General features: G+C 43.1%; 1 protein-coding gene across 34 annotated transcripts in view; it reads right to left on the reverse strand.

Moving 5' to 3' along the window:
- The window catches only part of LOC126980236 (voltage-dependent calcium channel type A subunit alpha-1-like), a 209,962-nt gene that overhangs the window by 32,254 nt on the left and 158,036 nt on the right, over positions 1-19,672 (reverse strand). For 30 of the 34 annotated variants that reach the window (XM_050829889.1, XM_050829899.1, XM_050829875.1 and 27 more), the window contains 6 exons: positions 17,405-17,665; positions 16,852-16,995; positions 15,775-15,976; positions 15,017-15,181; positions 8,670-8,780; positions 961-1,044 (listed from right to left, as the gene is read on the reverse strand). In XM_050829889.1, the coding sequence (XP_050685846.1) occupies positions 961-1,044; positions 8,670-8,780; positions 15,017-15,181; positions 15,775-15,976; positions 16,852-16,995; positions 17,405-17,665 (967 nt within the window). Of the gene's footprint in view, positions 1-960; positions 1,045-4,730; positions 4,842-8,669; positions 8,781-15,016; positions 15,182-15,774; positions 15,977-16,851; positions 16,996-17,404; positions 17,666-19,672 lie in introns of all 34 variants that reach the window. The other 4 variants (XM_050829900.1, XM_050829878.1, XM_050829881.1 and 1 more) reach the window with 1 other exon arrangement.

A 19,672-nucleotide genomic window follows, 5' to 3' on the forward strand; every position in this document is an offset into this window, starting at 1 on the left:
GCGGGATTTTTTTGTTTTGATTTGTTTTGTTTTTCCACCCTTCAGCTGCCTCCCTCGCCGTAAAGAAAAAGAAAACAAGAAAAACACCGATGAAGTCTGCCGCACTTTTATCACTCAAGGGCAAAAGTAAGGGAAAAAAAGCCTGAAGCCCGAAGTCTGAAGGAAGAAAAAGCCTGATCTATCCGTCCATCTCCCCGTGCAATATGTCAAACTTTGCTTCACACTCATTCATGGTTCTGGAGTGGACGCTTGCCCTGCCGAGGCCATTCAACAGTTCAGTGCATCTATGTCTATTCAAACACTATACTTCTTGACAATATTCATGGAGCTGTCTGTACACTGAGAGTAGAGTCATGAGCTGTATGGCCCCTGTGATTGAATTGTTAAATGTTCTAAAATGTACCCTTGAAATGAAAACTGAAATTCTACGCGCCTGTAAACTCAAGCTCAAATCCCCACTGCCTGAGATGAACTGCCCCATTTGACTGCACAACTCTAACACTGGAAAGTTTATGTGCCTGTAAACTCCAGCTCAAATCCCCACTGCCTGAGATGAACTGCCCCATTTGACTGCACAACTCTTACACTGGAAAGTTTATGTGCCTGTAAACTCCAGCTCAAATCCCCACTGCCTGAGATGAACTGCCCCATTTGACTGCACAACTCTTACACTGGAAAGTTTATGTGCCTGCAAACTCCAGCTCAAATCCCCACTGCCTGAGATGAACTGCCCCATTTGACTGTAGAACTCTTACACTGGAAAGTTTATGTGCCTGCAAACTCCAGCTCAAATCCCCACTGCCTGAGATGAACTGCCCCATTTGACTGTGGAACTCTTACACTGGAAAGTTTACGTGCCTGCAAACTCCAGCACAGACCCAAACCCTGGTGTGCGTGACATCCAATATGCATCAGCCACTAGTCTAGGCAGGGAAGGAGGGAGGTACTGGCGCCACTCACCCCAAACTCCACCACCAGGGCGTCGATGATGGAGCCAATCACGGTGATGAAGTCAAAAATGTTCCAGGGATCCTTGAAAAAATTCTTGGGAAAGACAAACTTGAGGTTAGTACATCCTGCCTGGACCGGGTCAGTCCTATGTAAGTCAAGTAAATATCATGAATGTTTCCAGTGATTACTTCAAACATTTACTCTGGCTTTGTTAAACTGAAAAATTATTACAAGTTATAAAGCAAAGTATATATCCATGAATCAAATATTAACACAACTATGTATTGGATGATAGAAACTAGGAATCAGAATATATATATATGTGTAAATATATATATACTCTTAAAATAAAAGGAAAACTACTATTATATCAGTTGCAAAGGAAGGAGGTATGAGTCATGTTGATAGACAGTTGTGAAAAACAGCCAAAGAGACACCGCTTATGCTAGAGAAAACTCCGCAGCGGACAGGGAGCCGAGGCTGACCCGCGCCACAGTGAGCTAGTCTAGAGGCACAGAGGTCAGGGAGGCGGGCGTGTGTGTGTGTGTGTGTGTGTGTGTGTGTGTGTGTGTGTTTACCTAGCTGAGATATACAGGAAGCAAACTACACTCATAAGGTCTTGTCTCCAAATCTCAGTGGTGTGTGTGCGTGTGTGTGCTTGTGTGTGTGTGTGTGTGTGTGTGTGTGTGTGTGTGTGTGTGTGTGTGTGTGTGTGTGTGTGTGTGTGTGTGTTGCAATTTCTGACAGAATTAGTAGAAGATGAATTTTGAGAGTGGAGAAGGTGAGCAAGAAAGAGCGAGAGTGAGAGAGAGAGAGAGCGAGAGCAAGAGATAGATCGAGAAAGTGAGAGAGCGAAAGAGAGAGAAACTGAGCACGAGAGTGAGCGAGAGAGAAAGAAAAAAGAGAGAGAGAATGTCCTGTGGCTTGGAAGCAGAGGAGGGGAAGCAATGAAGCAACAGAGACAGCCAGTGTGTGTTAGTAAAGACCAGAGGAACGTTGAAAAGTGACGTGGTAATCCTAGAAGGTATTATTTTCTCCATGTGTGAAGAGACGTGGGCAGAGTTTGTAGCATAATCCTGAGCTCCAGTAAATGCTATCCACCAGAGAGGGACTAAGAGTGTTGTGGGCCCCTGGACACTGGTGGCCTGACTGAGTTAGGTTCCCCGGACGTGAGTGGTTCTGCCAAGACTGACCTGAGGGTACCTGGGGCTTCCTGAACAGGGATTAACACATGTTGGACTTATAGACTAAAGCGACAAAGCATACTGCCACTAAGGAAAAGGTGACCATGATTTCTGCTTGTTCTCCTTCATAAAGAATCCTTAATTTTCACAGGAATGCAGGACTTGAAAATCTCCACCAGCAAACAAGAATTATATGATGTCTTAATTTTCACAGGAATGCTGGACTTGAAAATCTCCATCAACAGGCAAGAACGATGTGACGAAAGGAGCGTCGGCCTTCTCAGGTCAGTCTCAGCATATATATACATGTTATGTGACAATCATTTCATATTCTGACAACAGGAAACTTGTCTAGGCTAACATGTCTTGATTTACAGTGATAAAGTTGACAAAGTTCAGAGTTTTGTTAAATTTTTCTGTATCTTTTTACAGTAAATGTAAATCATAAAGAATAACAAGCAAGACTAAACTATTGCTTTAATCATAGCTAACTAAGTGATCATGAGCCTGACATTTACAGAAGTAACTTTCAAAGCTAATTTTTCAACACTTCCTGAATGTATACTTTTTTTCATGTTCAACGGCATGAATATAAGTGAAAGTATTTTGCCTTCGAGCACAGAACGCCGTGAGCAGCCTCGGGATAGTCATGCCTCGGAGGAACTGCATCACGCTCTCCGCCCTGCTCACTGAGGCCTTGAGGACAGACACTCTGATATATTCTGCTACATAAAGGATCTCATGTGACTGATAAACTACACAAAAGATCAATGACATTCACCATCTGCCCAGACTTCATTCACCAACAAAATATTACGGCACAGCGCCCAGAGATAGTGTGTGGAGAGAGAAGAGATTTAGGACGAGTCACTCACCTCAAGTTACAACATTATGCAAAAGGAGTCCTGTCTTGAGCTATATATATAATCACAAAAGCATAACACTTCATAAAGATTTCCTGGACAACACATCACTGAGAGACGTACTTCTTCGCTGCCTCATGAAGCACAAGTTATAGGTTTGTGGGATATATTGATGCCTAAGTGAATGGGTGGCAGACTACGGTATACTCTTGATCACTGCATCCAAGACTTTGCGGCTGACAACACAACACTGAGGGGCTAGACGCTATTTCTAAGACCTGCTTCCCTCTGGCTAAGGCTGTGCAGGACAATGGCTTACAGTCTCTGCAATTGCAAAGTTGTTCATTACTAAACTGTATAAGGGTTTGCTACTTCCTACAAGCTAGAGTAGTAGAGGATAACTACCTTCAAATCTCTTACCTTGAAACCACTAATCATTCTTTTATATCGCTCCTATTCTAGCAAGACAGACTACACTTGGCTGTCACTAAAGGGTGGTTTACATAGTAGCATAAAGATACCCCAAAAGATATGACTGAAAACAAGCAAGGTTGATAAAAGGACTTCACTCAGTACTCCAGAGCATAGAGTCACACCATTCTGCAGTCTCTTAGGGCCGCTTTCACAGTCGTTTTGTTTGTTTTGATCATTACCAATGGCTGTTATCGCCGCTATAGTATTTCCACGTAAAACTGGCCGATGGGGTAGTGGCGGCTGCGGGGTTAGCCTAGCCCCGCACCTTGCCACACACTCTCAACACCGTCATTACCCCATAGGCCAGTTTCACGTGGAATACTATAGCGTCGATCGCCGCCATTAGTAACGATCAAAACAAATGAAGTGACTGTGAAAGCGGCCCTAACACCTGACGACCTTGGTTCACTGTGCCCACAAAGACTCTAATGGAAGGCTGCTAACTCTCACTGAAGGTTGCTATTGACTGACTGAAATGTCTTTGTGAATGAAATCTGGGCAGTTGGTGTTAAATTTTCTGTGAGCTAAGCAATAATATTTGGGTAAACAGTGCTGTAGCAACTCCCTGCAATGATGGGTGTAGCATACTGTAGCAACCCTGCATGATGGGTGTAGCATACTGTAGCAACCCTGCATGATGGGTGTAGCATACTGTAGCAACCCTGCATGATGGGTGTAGCATACTGTAGCAACCCTGCATGATGGGTGTAGCATACTGTAGCAACCCTGCATGATGGGTGTAGCATACTGTAGCAACCCTGCATGATGGGTGTAGCATACTGTAGCAACCCTGCATGATGGGTGTAGCATACTGTAGCAACCCTGCATGATGGGTGTGGCAGAGTCTCAAGAAGCAGACTTCAATCTCACAAATTATAGCGAGAAGTTGGTTTACACTCTGCACAGTCCTGAGGAAACAGTCATCTTCTTGGGGCCTTGGTTCAGCCAGCGGCCGGTAGCATTAGCCGGCCCTTGCCTTCAATTTATTTTTCTCACACTGTCATGTTGAAGTATCAACTGATTTTTCTTTTCTTCCTTTTTTTGGTGCTTGCATATGTTTCCTAGACTGATTTCTTCCTTGTAAATTTTGTGAATCATGATTTCCTTTCTATTCTGAGAAATAGACTGCCATGCATTTTTTTGTCCATGTACATTTGCGCAAATAAATGAAACAAAAGAAAAAAAGGCAGAAGTTGATGTGTGGGACAGAGGAGAGTGAAGGAGTGATCCATTGGGTTTATACACATGTCTTCCATACCGTGCATCCATATGCTATGAGTTTCAAAATACATTCAAGCAGAAAGAAACCGGTGAAAACGAGGTTGAGGTATGCCAGAATGTCCTGGTAGAGATCAACCGCTTGATAATGCTAGAGAGAGGGCAGAATATGATGGCCCGGGGTTGGAGTTGGAGCGCAGTGTTGATTGGTCGGGGCGACAAAGCGCAGTGTTGATTGGTCGGGGACGCCAGAGGGGGGTGGGCGGGACCGCGAATCACAAGGGTATGTGTCATCCAGTTGTTACACGTGATTGGTTGGCAAAGGAATCAGCCAGAACCAATCAGTGATGAGGAACAATGATTTTCAGGTGGCACCGTTGATTTTTCAAGTTTTATGTAAGGAAAGAGACACAGAGAAACACAAAATTAATACTTATACCATGACTTAATAGAAATGGTCATTCAGTTTATCTGGTAATAAAATAGATGAATATGACACTGTGAACAAACTGGGTATCATAAATACTGTGTGGTTTCAAGTCTCGCGACAGCCGTCTACGCGGAGAGCCTCACGCGGTAGACTGACCTATTTACTGGGCGGCCTCGGCGAAGGCGAGGCCCTGGCATGAGGTCAAGACTTGGAACCACAGACTAGAGCAAGCATTTCACTTAGTCCAGGGAACAGTATCAAAGGGTATAGCAGATGCTTCTGCTTGTTCATTGGCAAGATGCTCGTGCAGGCAGGACATGCTCGCCGGGCCGGGTGACAGGCTCTGCTCCGGACATCCAGTGGGCAGGCAGGCGGGCGGATGCATCACACGCTGACGGGTGCACACGGGGTGCGGGTGTGTACGCAACGGTGGTGCTCAGAGCTACTTGGTGCTAATGCATGCATGTACCTATTTACACAACCAAAAACAACAGAACAGGGCTTTAACTAGGAGAAAAACTGCAATAATATTTTTACTCATTGTTTTGTTTAATCATGTCAAAATAATAAATAAAATCTGATCTTAAACTATCAAAAATGAGCAGAACAAATAATATTACAATGACTATTTAAAAATATAATAGCATCTTTTATGATAAATCAAGACTGGTCTCAATGACTAAGATCTATTCTACGGCAAGTCTGAGTGTGCATCACAGCAGGGCGGGTGTGTCAGGCTCAGTACGGGGAGGGGGGGGAGGGGGGGGGGTATGCAGGGCAGGCGCTGCTTAGGTACAGACATGCAATAGTTGACTTCAAGTGCATCTGTGCATGTATGCACATGCAAACATGTCTACATGCTACATGCAACTCATGCTACACTTAAAGGGTATATGGAGCACCATAATGCAGTCATGCCATGCATTGTCATGCTACCAGTAATATTATTAACCATGATAGCCACAAAATTTTGAAGAAATGTTGCAACATATGTAAGAACATTGGAATACGGCGCCACCATACAGTATACGGAGCCACTGCTCTGAACAAGAGACATGCCATTATTGCTCTTGTGAGAGTGTGGTTGCCAGGGCAGGGAGGGTTGGTGATCCACCTCCGCTGAGAGAATCTCGAACGCGTCAGCTGCAACTTGAAGAGGAAGGTTTCTGGACGGCGGCAAAGTGCTCGTCCTTGTTTATGTCTCACTCGCGGGGAGGCACACAGACTCACAACACTTGAGGAGCTTTGTATGGGTAACCTTTTTTGTCTCATTTGCCTAGCTGAGAGCATAGGATCACAAGAATGTGGAAAACCAAGATGTGGTGAGTTGCTGATTGGTTTCTTGTCATAACTATGTTTGAGGGTCAGAGGCAGAAGGGAGGAGGGGAAGGAGGAGGGTGTGACTGTGTCCTAGCGCTTCGTATATCATTTCTCTGTCAGGGTAAAGAGACAGGGGACAGAAGGGTGTTACACAGAGGCCGTGTTAATGTAAATCTGTGACCGGAAGTTGAACAGAGACATAAAGGGAGAATAACAGGGATGAAGCGATATCTGTGTGTAGACCGTGTGGGTGGACAGGTGAGGAAGAGCATCAGCCTGGAACAGAGGGTTGCTGAACACAATGACACGTGAGGAGTGATGGAAGCATGACCAGCGGGAAGGGAAACTCGGAACCAGGAAAGAAATAAAAGATAAAGTCCTGGAAATGAAAAACCTTAAACTTTCCAGAAACTTTACTTCTTCCTATTCTTGAAAACAGGAAAGAAATAAAAGATAAAGTCCTGGAAATGAAAAACCCTAAACGTACTTTCTATAAACTTTTCTTCTCCCTATTAACTAGAAAGCAATAAAAAGTAAAGTCCTGGAAATGAAAAACCCTAAACTTTCTATAAACTTTCCTTCTTCCTGTTAACTAGAAAGCAATAAAAAGTAAAGTCCTGGAAATGAAAAACCCTAAACTTTCTATAAACTTTCCTTCTTCCTGTTAACTAGAAAGCAATAAAAAGTAAAGTCCTAGAAATGAAAAACCCTAAACTTTCTATAAACTTTTCTTCTCCCCATTAACTAGAAAGCAATAAAAAGTAAAGTCCTGGAAATGAAAAACCCTAAACTTTCTATAAACTTTTCTTCTCCCCATTAACTAGAAAGCAATAAAAAGTAAAGTCCTGGAAATGAAAAACCCTAAACTTTCTATAAACTTTCCTTCTCCCTAGTAACTAGAAAGCAATAAAAAGTAAAGTCCTGGAAATGAAAAACCCTAAACTTTCTATAAACTTTCCTCCTCCTTATTCTTCACTCCCTTGAGACGCTAACTCCTCTAAGCCGTCTCTATGGGTCATGTTATAAGACAATTCACCGGCCAAGAACACACATTTGACAAGGCTTTCGTAGAAGTTGTGTGCATTTCCAGGAGTAGTTTTATGACCCTGGTGATAGTTTGACCCTTCCTCTGTACCGTGAACCTGAAGAAACACTCATTAGAACCCGACTGACCTCCTCTTTGACCTTTAGAAATAGCTGATGTGAGCAGCGAAAGTGTCTTGTAATACTGACCTATGGAACCAACCTCGTAAATGCTCAGATAAATATTCACTGGGATTAAACATGAACCTGTCTCCCAAACTATAACATAAATCCTTTCTACAGTATTCGGAAGACTATATTAACCCACACTTTCAATACACTTATGAAATACGAAGGGCAGTTTATGTACGTTCGATTATATGTGAAAAAAAATCCTTATGTTACTTTGATACTAAAAACTTTGTACTTTTCTAGACGGTAAAACAAGAAAGAATAAAAAGACCTCTGACTAACCAATAGGTCTATGTCTAAATTACCAATGCTAGACTTCTTAATGCTGCAAATCCCAACACTCACCTCATGGTAACATAATGCCTATCACTAACACACAGAACACAACTAAATTATAAGGAAACTCAAGACCTGCTCAACACAACATTCTGTCCCGCTACACACGAAGAAATCTGACAACTCTACGTTTTAACTGCATTTCTCTTTCTGCAGTTCCTGGGTCAAGGCTGTCTACCTCTCCTAGCTCAGGTATTAGTAAGTAAAAAGAAGACTTAAAGGACTTAGATAATGCAGTGGGTGCCTCTAAACTTTGCAGCTGAAAGTGTGAGAGGGAGAGAAAGGAGTCTGGTGCGGGGTGAGACTGGCTGTGTGTGTGTGTGTGTGTGTGTGTAAGTGTGTGAGGGGGTGAACACCAGCTTGGCATTGCCCTGAGACGTGTTGATGAGGTAGAGAGAGAACGTGGAGGCATATATGTGCAGAGCCAGGCATAATGAGATGGAACAAAAACACGCTACCTTAGGAATCACACAAAACTTAGGATGAATTCCATACAACACAAATAAGAGTTGACTAAGGGACAAGAAGAGGGAGACGAGTAAGATATACAGATAAAAAGACTGGCAGGAAAGACGTTGAAAATGGTCTAGCAAGTCATATAAGGAACAAATGAGGGACTGTTAAGAGACCCACTGTGAGTGAAGTCTCTTGCTATGAGTAGAGTTGAACCTTCCTTACCCTGACTCCGAACGCCATGATCTTCAGTAAACATTCAATGGTAAAGAACGAAGTGAAGATTGTGTTCATGTAGTGGAGAGTTTCTCTGTACAACTGGGACTGATTATGAAACTAGCAGGAGAGAAACACAAAACACAGAACATCAGTAACGGGGCGCACTGGTTAATAAGTTGGTCACATAAAATATCCATAACATTTGATACATAATAAAATTGGATCTATAGTTGTTGTGTCAAGTCTCAATGAAGTCAAAAACTCTTTGACTCGGATCACATTCCTTGATCTGCTTAAAAATTTAGTTTGGAATTGAGTTGAAGGCCTATAGATCCACATACATATCAGAGCTTGAACAATAGTTTGCACAGAGAAAACCTGAAGAGGGTAGCAAATTTTTTACAACTGAGAACGGGGGGAAAAAAATTGACTCAAATTCACCTTGACGTCTTGTTCTTCATGCCAGACACTGGACAATGCACAAGGAATGAGTCTCCACAGCCTCAAAAAAAGGAGTTGGCAGTCAGCGGTAACCAGTGTTCAAGCTCGGTAACATTCGTGAAGACGCCGCCGCGCCAAAGTCTCGGGAGCGGCCCCGGCAAGGGTCCGAGAGGAAACGCTGAGCTTGCCGGGACCGCTTCCGAGGCTCCGGCCCAGCGGCCCCAACACACAGCACAGGCGAAGACCACGTCCCTCACCCTAGGCCACCGAGCACCTCCAGGGGTAGCAAGCATTGAGTCCCGGTGAAATGGACGCCACAAGCTACCACACAGAATATACAGAATGAGGGAACTACACTCACTGATGACAGACATGATCTAGATACTGAAGTGAATACTCTTTGAGGACGGGAAAGTTCGCCGGCCGACAGAGTGTGTGGCAATGGTGACCCGCGGCACTACAAGGAGTGCCACGCAGACCCCACAACCCTACGCGTGGTGCTCAGGGTGCCGGTGCAGCAGGGTGAGGGTGTGGCTTGACAAACAAAATAATGTATGCCTGAGTGGAGACCTCCAGAAACACCAGTAAGAAATTCACTTGAAAAAGCCAACCAAGATTTGTGCAAAGTCCATCTTACTTGCTATTTATGAAGGTCTGTATAATAAAAGTAAAGGTCATACACTGCTGAAGGAGCATTAAACTGCTGTTGGCAACCTTTAGGGGGGCTCAAGGTAATGTTGTTCTGCCTCCATACAGGTTGCCCCTTGGTCCCACACCTCCGACACACACAGCCTTTCCTCAGGCACCATCAACACCTCACACAGTATTTACAGCTTGAAATCAAATCTGGGTGTCAGGGGTGGGTGGGTGGGAGGGCAGGAGAATGCCTTGGTAAAGAGCATGCACAAATCAGTCTCCCAGGGCCCAGCCACAGGTCCCGACAACACCACAGCCACCGTAATCAGAGGACAGGAGAGAAATTTCACCGGCTGAGTCATGCTAGAGTATCAGTCTTTCTTAGTAAGTTTGCTGCGCTAGAACGTTATGCGACAGAGCCATGAGAGAACATCCATGCCAGTAGCGTGAGTCTCCGCCACAGAGGTGGAAGGTCTTCTCATTGCCCCACCACTGACCTTCCGTGTGCTGCCTTCAGGGACCAAACTCCAAAGAGAAAACAAAAAGTACACTTAAAAAAAGGGCCAGCATGATGATGGTTCAGGTGGAAGAAAGTGACGCCAATGAGGATGGCGGGGCCTGGGATACACCGAGGTGAGCATGCTAAGCCGTGTAAGCATCATGCTGGTCCTGGATCAGGCCAAGAAAACCCTTGGGTGCTATATCAAAACAAATAGAGGCAAGTGCTCAAAGAAAAGAAAGAGATGTCTAGAACTGGCAGAAAGGTTACCGGTCGCTGGAAGGCGGCAAAAGTGTGCTCACAGAATCTTGGGCTTTGGGGAGACCAAAATTCACGTCTGATTTTCTATAAATGAAAAGGCTAGCAGGCCAAGTCTTGAATGGTTTGGCAACTTGTACAGAATTTGCGGATCAATTTAACTGATGCAGTCTAGTACTTTAATGCATGTTATAAAGTAAGTCATATAGTCATGTGACAAACTATATCTCAAAGCAAATGCTTCATTCTGCCATGACGTGGAGAGGAAGAGTACGAGGCTGAGTCTGTGGCAGCATGAGTGGCCTGGGCGCCGCCCCATGCACCAGGTGCGTCCAGCCGGCAGCCCCGCCCAGAGGGGCCTCAGGATACAGCCGTGAGCAAGAGAAGAACCACTAGAGCCAGAGGAAAAATATGAAGAGAAAACATCTAAGCATAAAGAGTGAGAGGATTTGCAGAACCAAACTTTCATAAAAGTGTAAAAGCAACTGCAGTCACAAGGAAACAAAGGGAGTTCTTTAACTGCCACAGGAAATAAAAGTTACTGAAAAATTAACAAACAAAAATGAAAAAAACAAAAAAAATACTTGAAATCATAAACAGTCGATAAGTAACTTATAAGTACGCAGCCAAAATGGCGATGGACATCTGCTCCAAGGCTTCGTGGGATGACCACTTACAAAGCAGTGAAGAAAACGGGAAATAAAGGTAAACTCATGACATCTTCAGGCCCGGGATATGTACAGAAAGGTAAACAAACAAACTAGTATGTAAATAAAACAAGTAACTGCAGGAGGACTTTGAGGGAGGAGAGATGCAGCTTGTTTTCCTAGGAGCAATGTCACAACCTGCATACCCAAGATTGTTTTTCCTAGTACTAACACAACAGCCTGCATACCCAAGATTGTTTTTCCTAGTACTAACACAACAGTCTGCATACCCAAGATTGTTTTTCCTAGTACTAACACCACAGCCTGCATACCCAAGATTGTTTTTCCTAGTACTAACACAACAGTCTGCATACCCAAGATTGTTTTTCCTAGTACTAACACCACAGCCTGCATACCCAAGATTGTTTTTCCTAGTACTAACACCACAGCCTGCATACCCAAGATTGTTTTTCCTAGTACTAACACCACAGCCTGCATACCCAAGATTGTTTTTCCTAGTACTAACACCACAGTCTGCATACCCAAGATTGTTTTTCCTAGTATTAACACCACAGCCTGCATACCCAAGATTGTTTTTCCTAGTACTAACACCACAGCCTGCATACCCAAGATTGTTTTTCCTAGTACTAACACCACAGCCTGCATACCCAAGATTGTTTTTCCTAGTATTAACACAACAGTCTGCATACCCAAGATTGTTTTTCCTAGTATAAACACCACAGCCTGCATACCCAAGATTGTTTTTCCTAGTATAAACATCACAGCCTGCATACCCAAGATTGTTTTTCCTAGTATAAACATCACAGCCTCATAACCTTACATCCCCTGCCAGCTTCCCCTAACGCATCCTTTCAGATTTCTTCCAGCTGTACCTAACAGAGATTGATTTGCTTTATCTGACCTCTCTCAACTCTTACTTCAATCCATTTTTTTTGTTCACATAAACACTGTTCGTCACTCTTCTCTTCTATACTCTCTTAAAACTATGCAACTCCTCCACCAAAATGTCCAGTGTCTTCGTCTTTCTCTGTTTGTAAATCTATAAATCCATCTCTCTTCTTCACTTCAATCCACTCTATTCTGTTCTCATTCCTCGTATCCGTTCCGTTGTCTCACTACAACCAAAGAACTTCATCAGACTTTCCTCCACTTCCTCTTCTTTCCTTCCTTCCTTCCTTCCTTCCTTCTTTCCTTTCCTTCCACTGTGCTTGTATTCCACACTTCAAGCAACACCTTATTCAGTCAACCCTGTTCTCTCTCTCTCTCTCTCTCTCTCTCTCTCTCTCTCTCTCTCTCTCTCTCTCTCTCTCTCTCTCTCTCTCTCTCTCTCTCTCTCTCTCTCTCTCTCTCTCTCTCTCTCTCTCTCTCTCTCTCTCTCTCTCTCTCTCTCTCTCTCTCTCTCTCTCTCTCTCTCTCTCTCTCTCTCTCTCTCTCTCTCTCTCTCTCTCTTTTCTTCCCACACTATTGGAGTTGATGTGCTTCTTCTTCTTGGCCTCCTCCCTGCTTATCCCACCTCTTCCTTTATTTCACCTACTGCATCCCCATTAGTTTATCTCATTCGTCTGAGCTTCAATGTTCTTGGTAAATATCCTCAATTCTGGTCATCTGTTTCCCTCGTTAAAATGTCTATTGAATACCTAGTTTTCCTGTCATATGTTCAACTGCTGCCTCTCAGTCGGTCATGTTTGCTATCCATTGCACGTGATCGTGTCTGCAATGCTTCTTGAGTCCGGGAGTTATTCTAAAATGTACTGAAAAATGGAACTCTACTCCCACAAGGTTTCCAAAAAACAAAATCGTGACAAACTTAAAGGTGATGATACTTGAGGAAGAACCAAGCATTATGAAACCAAAGCCAAACTGCCCCAAAACAGGAGGAATAGATTTATGAAAAAATGCAGATATATTCCTTAGAACAGGAGAGCCCAGGGAGAAAAGAACAAGGCATGCAGTGAAGGCCAACCATGGATGCTGCTAGGCTGTGAGGATGCTGCAAGTCCACACTGTGAGGCCGAGACAAGCAAACCCTTTGATTTTGTTCAGTGACCCTTGTTGTCGGCACTGCCTGGGGAGCCTTGGGCATGCATGCAATGCCACCGCAGGGCAAAAAAAGGCTCAAGTCAACTTAGAGTAAGTGGGTTTCAACCCTTTAAAATTTTTCAGAATTTATGCAAATAAAAATAATCAACACTGCATGTTTTATGATGGCATTTTTATAGTAGGCTTGGGGCGTGGCATGTTGAGGAAAAACCCTCAACATGGTGGTGGTGAACTAATATAAAAATGCATACAATAAAAACACTTTGCACCACTCGTACAAATGAAAGGTAAACAAAAACACTTCCAGAACTAAACCTCAAACAAAACACACGAAAATTACGTATCTACACTTGAAACTTTTGATTTCTTTCAAAGAAATATCTAGAATGGGTCATATTAAAAAAGTAAAATGTGCATTGAGATCAACATGCATGAACAAAATTTCAAATGTTTCAAAACTTCAAAATTTTCAGCATTCCCGGCCCTGCAAGGCCGCCCCCAGGCAGTGCTGACCCACAGCAAACAGCCAATACTCTGATTACCTAGGATCTCATGGACACAGTAGTGAGGGGCAGAGCACGAGTGCTGCTGCTGCTGACAATGTCTGAACTGGACCTGAGATAATCATTGCATTGGTACCACACATCAGCCTTGCTCACTCTTCAATACCTTGTCAATATTGACGCATTGACCTGAGTTCACATCAAGCACATCCTTACTGACAGAGTATCTTAAGTTGCATTTACTGATCATCCACAAGTAATGAGGAAAATAAAAAAAGATCAAAGAGCGTGAAGGGACCTCCGTTACCCGCTGCCCAGGGGAGGTCCCAAGCAAGAGGCATGATAGTGCCAACCAAAAGATGACAGTAAGGTTGAGATTCACCTGACTTGACCATCACACCCTCAACCTTAAGCATACATCGGTCAGCACTATTGTAACGGTGTCCTGACCTCCTAACGGTTAAAATGTGGAGCTGTCTAGTCAGGACACAGCTAGACAAAGTCATGTAAGGGCTAAGTGACTACTGATCTATGTCATTTGATCATTGCGACAAATGGCATATTATATTAAGAAAAAAAGTATGCATAGAAGTAAATCCCAACAACAAATCCAATTTTACACAAACTCTGGAAGAAAGAGAGTATTAGCTACATGGTCATAGAGGTGAGTCACTACGCGCACCAGCGGCAATGCATTCAGCAGTGTCGTACATGGTTCAGTGGCTGGGGGTAATTAAGGCTTGAGGATAAAAAGTTCTTATAATTTTATCTTAGCATCCCTTTGTCACTCTGAATTTTTTAACTTCCAATTACGAGACTCTTGGGTAAACACAGCTTGGGAACACACCTGAACATGTACAGACACTTGCGAGTACGTGCTATATGTCACGTTATCATTCTCGGGGCAGCAATATGCAGGAAGGGAAACACAAGTGAATTTATCCGACTCTGCGATTTCTTTCCAAATATATCTAGTGAGTATTTTGAGGAGTCACTTCCATATTAAAATCTTTACTCTTCATGACTCTACACTTTGGTGGCTTCATGGCCGGTCTAGTTTCTTGCAAGACTTTAAAACTGGTTAATATTTTAACTTTTTATGCAAGAGAAAATCATGTTTGAACTCCGTGAATAATTTGATCATCACTCCAAGGCAAATGATCCTAAGGAGTAATGGTATATATTTATGCTGCCACTAATTGCATTTAATCATAACAGTGAAATATTTGAGGAATTTAGAGAGTATTCCCTTCTCAAGACCATTCACCACACTCCCAGTAAGCTGTGCAGATGGTGTGGGAACCTTACCTTCATCATAAGAAGAAGAGTATTGAGCACAATGAGTAACATGATGAAATATTCAAATGGTGTTGAGACGACCATCCGCCAGATCTTGTACTTGAAGCTCACCCGGTCTTTGGGCATGTAGCGCTCCAGCGGCTTGGCCTGAATGGCAAAGTCAATGCAGGATTTCTGAAAGATTGGGTTTCCCTGAGTGAGTTTGTCCTCGTGCGCTCAGTAAGTCGTTCTTCACTTTCTTCCGACTGACATACTGACTGACTCACTAAAAAACTGACAGATTCCTATTATCATAAGGAGTACTTTGAAATTTTACTCTGTACCAAAGAATTATAAGATTGGATACCTACTACTACTACTGCTACTACTACTACTACTACTACTACTACTACTAATGCTACTACTACTACTACTACTACTACTACTATTACTACTCTTTTCTTTCTTTTTCTTTTCCTCTTTCTTTCTTTCTCTTTCTCATTTTTTCATTTTCTCTCGCATCTTTTTCTTGTCCATCTTTTCTTCCTGTTTATTTTACTACTTTCTGTGGTTTTTGGTTTGTCTTTCCATTCTTTTTTTGTTTCCCTTCGAGTCCAATTTTTTATAATAATAATAATAAAAATAATAATAATAGTAATGATAATAATAGTGAGGAGAGTCTCTGTACCTGTATTTTGTCACCTACTACTACTACCACTACCACTACTACTACCACTACTACTACTACTACCACTATTACTACCACTACCACTACTACCACTGTGTACCTGGTTTTTGTCAAGCTCTCCGTCCTGCAGCTCGGCCTCTCCCTGCTCCTGGAACGTGATGATGATCAAAGCAACGAAGATATTGACGAAGAAGAACGGGAAAACAATGAAGTAGACGATGTAGAATATGGACATTTCGACTGCGACCTGCGGCTTCGGCCCGTGGTCCTCAAAGGTGGCAGCCATGGAATTCTGGAGCACTCTGGGAAGGGATAGGAAAGGATTTAGCGTACCCTCCGATAAAGAATGAAAGAGTCAAAGGCAGGAGGAAATACTGATGAAGGGAGGCTGTTCCAGAGTATACCAGGATAAGGGATGAAGGAATAAAGATGCTGGTGAACTCTTGCATAAGGGATTTGGATAGTACGTAGGGTGACCAAAAGAAATGAAAGAGTGAAGAAGCTGGTTAACTCTTGCATAAGGGATTTGGACAGTACAGGAATGAGCGAGAGTAGAGTGACCAAGAGATGAAAGAGTGTAGAAGCTGGTTAACTCTTGCATAAGGCATTTGGACAGTATAGTGATGAAAGAATGAAGATGCTGGTTAACTCTTGCATAAGGCATTTGGACAATATAGGGATGAAAGAATGAAGATGCTGGTTAACTCTTGCATAAGGCATTTGGACAATATAGGGATGAAAGAATGAAGATGCTGGTTAACTCTTGCATAAGGCATTTGGACAGTATGGGGATGAAAAAATGAAGATGCTGGTTAACTCTTGCATAAGGGATTTGGACAGTATAGGGATGAAAGAATAAAGTTGCTGGTTAACTCTTGCATAAGGCATTTGGACAGTATAGGGATGAAAGAATGAAGATGCTGGTTAACTCTTGCATAAGGCATTTGGACAGTATGGGGATGAAAAAATGAAGATGCTGGTTAACTCTTGCATAAGGGATTTGGACAGTATAGGGATGAAAGAATAAAGTTGCTGGTTAACTCTTGCATAAGGCATTTGGACAGTATAGGGATGAAAGAATGAAGATGCTGGTTAACTCTTGCATAAAGGATTTGGACAGTACAGGGATGAGCAAGAGTAGAGAGCCGTGTTCCACCCCTCGATGGTTTAGACTTACTGTGGCCAGCCCTCGCCCGTCTGGACAGCGAAGAGTGTCAACATGGCAGCCATCACGTTGTCGTAATGAAAGCTCTGCTGCTTCCACTCCCTCGGCCGCACGTCTGGCGGTCTCTCATACGCACTGAACACAAAAAACTCACCCCTGGAGGAGTTGATTAGCGGGAAGTGTGTTAGTAACCTGGAGGGCACGAGCGGTGATTGTCCCGTATTATAGAAGCCAAGCAATGCACTTATTATGATCATTACGGTAATTCATGACGCTGTATTAACCTGGAGAACATGAGTGACAGTTATCTCATATTATAGAAGCCAAGCAATGCACTTATTATGATCATTACGGTAATTCATGACGCTGTATTAACCTGGAGAACATGAGTGACAGTTATCTCATATTATAGAAGCCAAGCAATGCACTTATTATGATCATTAAGGTAATTCGTGATGCTGTATTTTAGGGGAATCTATTTCAGTTTTGGATAAATCTGAATTACGAAGAAAACTGAAATTCTCAAGTGGTTAAAAAGAATACAGTAGAAAGATGAATTACTTACTGACATTCATCCTTTACATGCACACTCTCATCAGTGCAGTAGAAAAACTTTCCATTAAAAAGTTGTACAGCTATAACAGCGAAGATGAATTGAAACAGTATGTACACTATGAGGATATTGAACACATTCTTGAGGGAGTTCACAACACAGTCGAACACAGACTTCAGCTTGGGCACTCTCTTGATGGTCTTCAGAGGGCGGAGCACCCGAAGCACTCTGAGAGACTTGATGGTGCTGAGATTCTGGCCTGTAGTGCTGCCCCTGTATACACACAGACACACACAGGTCAGTGGCAGCCCATGGCGGGCATTAGAGGAGGCAGCGTTACTGTACTGCTGTCTTAAAGCAAGGTGGATGGTTCAGGGGCAGACTAATGCAATGGACTAGCTCTTTAAATTTTGACTGGCAAGGGGACTATATGGCACACTCTCTGCTCATGAGGCTAAGCAAGTAAACATTGAGAACAAGAGTAGTTACTGTACACAGGAGTTCAGTCAAGGTCAGACAGTAATAGCTAACTGGATGCTTGCTTGCTCGGTCAAACAAAATTACTTTCTATTGAGGTACAGTACATATCATCCTTATCAAAGTGTCTGGGCTACAACAAGACATGAGGGACCAATTTCCAGACAATGGGTGCACACAGCTCACACTACTCCTGGTGGCAAGACACAGGCGGACACTGGTCACCGGCAAGGCAATTTGGGGACGGCAGAGTGGCAGCGTCCTTGGGCACATGTTGCACACTACCGTCAATTGTTGTATGGGGTATTTGGAAATGCGTGTGTTGGGAATATTTTTTGTATACAGGCAGCCATCGCTATACAGTTTGTTTAATAGGCAAGGAGGCCGCTCAAGGGCGTAAAGGGAGGAACCATAAAAGCCTCCTGCCGTTGAACCCTACCGGTGCTATAGGCTTGGACATAAAAAAACTAATAAATAAATAACGATAAATTGCTTGATCAATGTACGAGCATGTATCTGTACTTGTAAATTAGGTGTACAGACAGAGATGTGAGAGAAAAAATAGTCCTTACAATTGTCTCGTTTGGCAAAAGAAAAATACCGTTGAAAAAGTAACTCTGAAATGTATTTGTCGATCATTGGCTACGTGGAAAGGGAGGAAGGAAGATGCGTCTGTAAATCTTAACTCAGTAGCAGCGGGGATCATGTTTCTTAATGGTCCCTCCAAGCGAGAAAAATGAAAAAAAATCACCCCTCACACAAACCATTTCATAATATATATCAGAGCATTTGTGATCAGATTATGTATCATCTATTTTGGGGGGTTTATATCATGGCACAAATTTGGCCCGTCGCTGCTACACGGTAAAGCCACAAATTTGGCCCGTTGCTGCTACACGGTAAAGCCACAAATTTGGCCCGTCGCTGCTACACGGTAAAGCCACAAATTTGGCCCATTGCTGCTACACGGTAAAGCCACAAATTTGGCCCATTGCTGCTACACGGTTAAAATTTCCTTACAAAAAATTTATATATGACCTCTTATGATACCCTATACGACCTGTCAGTGATTGGTGGTGCTGTTACATGGTTACTAGGCTGGACGTTTGTTTGTTTGTTTGTTTGTTTGTTTGTTTGTTTTTACGTATACACCTATAGCTCTGGTAGGCTTTCCTTGAGGGGCCAAGATGATAGTTGGCCCCAGCCCGTCATGGCACAGGCAAGTGTTTATAGTGGTGCCATCTTCTCTTGGTGCGACGGGATGGTCATCACGCCGCACGGAGCATAGTGTTCCGTACTCACAATACACTTATGGCCGTCCAGTCGTCCAGTCGTGTTCAGTTTTGGTTTTATGTCGATTTTCTAAGAAGATTTTTTAGGATTTTTAAATTTCCCAATGAGCAGGAAATTTTAAAATCCTAAGAGATCTTTTATGACAATCCTTATAAAACTGAGACCTCACTATTGGAAACCGTGCTATTTGAGGGACGACTGTATTTTTAAACATTTCGTCGCCCAAGTACACTTATTTGACAAGGCTTTCCTAGGAGTTTGGGTCATTTCCAGGGGTAGTTTTATGGCCCTGGTGGTAGTTTGACCCTTCTTCTGTACCATGAACCTAAGAAACACATATTTGACAAAGCTTTCCTAGGAGTTTGGGTCATTTCCAGGGGTAGTTTTATGGCCCTGGTGGTAGTTTGACACTTCTTCTGTACCGTGAACCTAAAGAAACACTCATTAGAACCTGACTGACCCCCTCTCTGACCTTTAGAAATAGGTGATGTGAAAAGCAGAAGTGTCTTA

The sequence above is a fragment of the Eriocheir sinensis genome, chromosome 44 (assembly GCF_024679095.1).
Source record: "Eriocheir sinensis breed Jianghai 21 chromosome 44, ASM2467909v1, whole genome shotgun sequence".
Taxonomy (NCBI): domain Eukaryota; kingdom Metazoa; phylum Arthropoda; class Malacostraca; order Decapoda; family Varunidae; genus Eriocheir; species Eriocheir sinensis.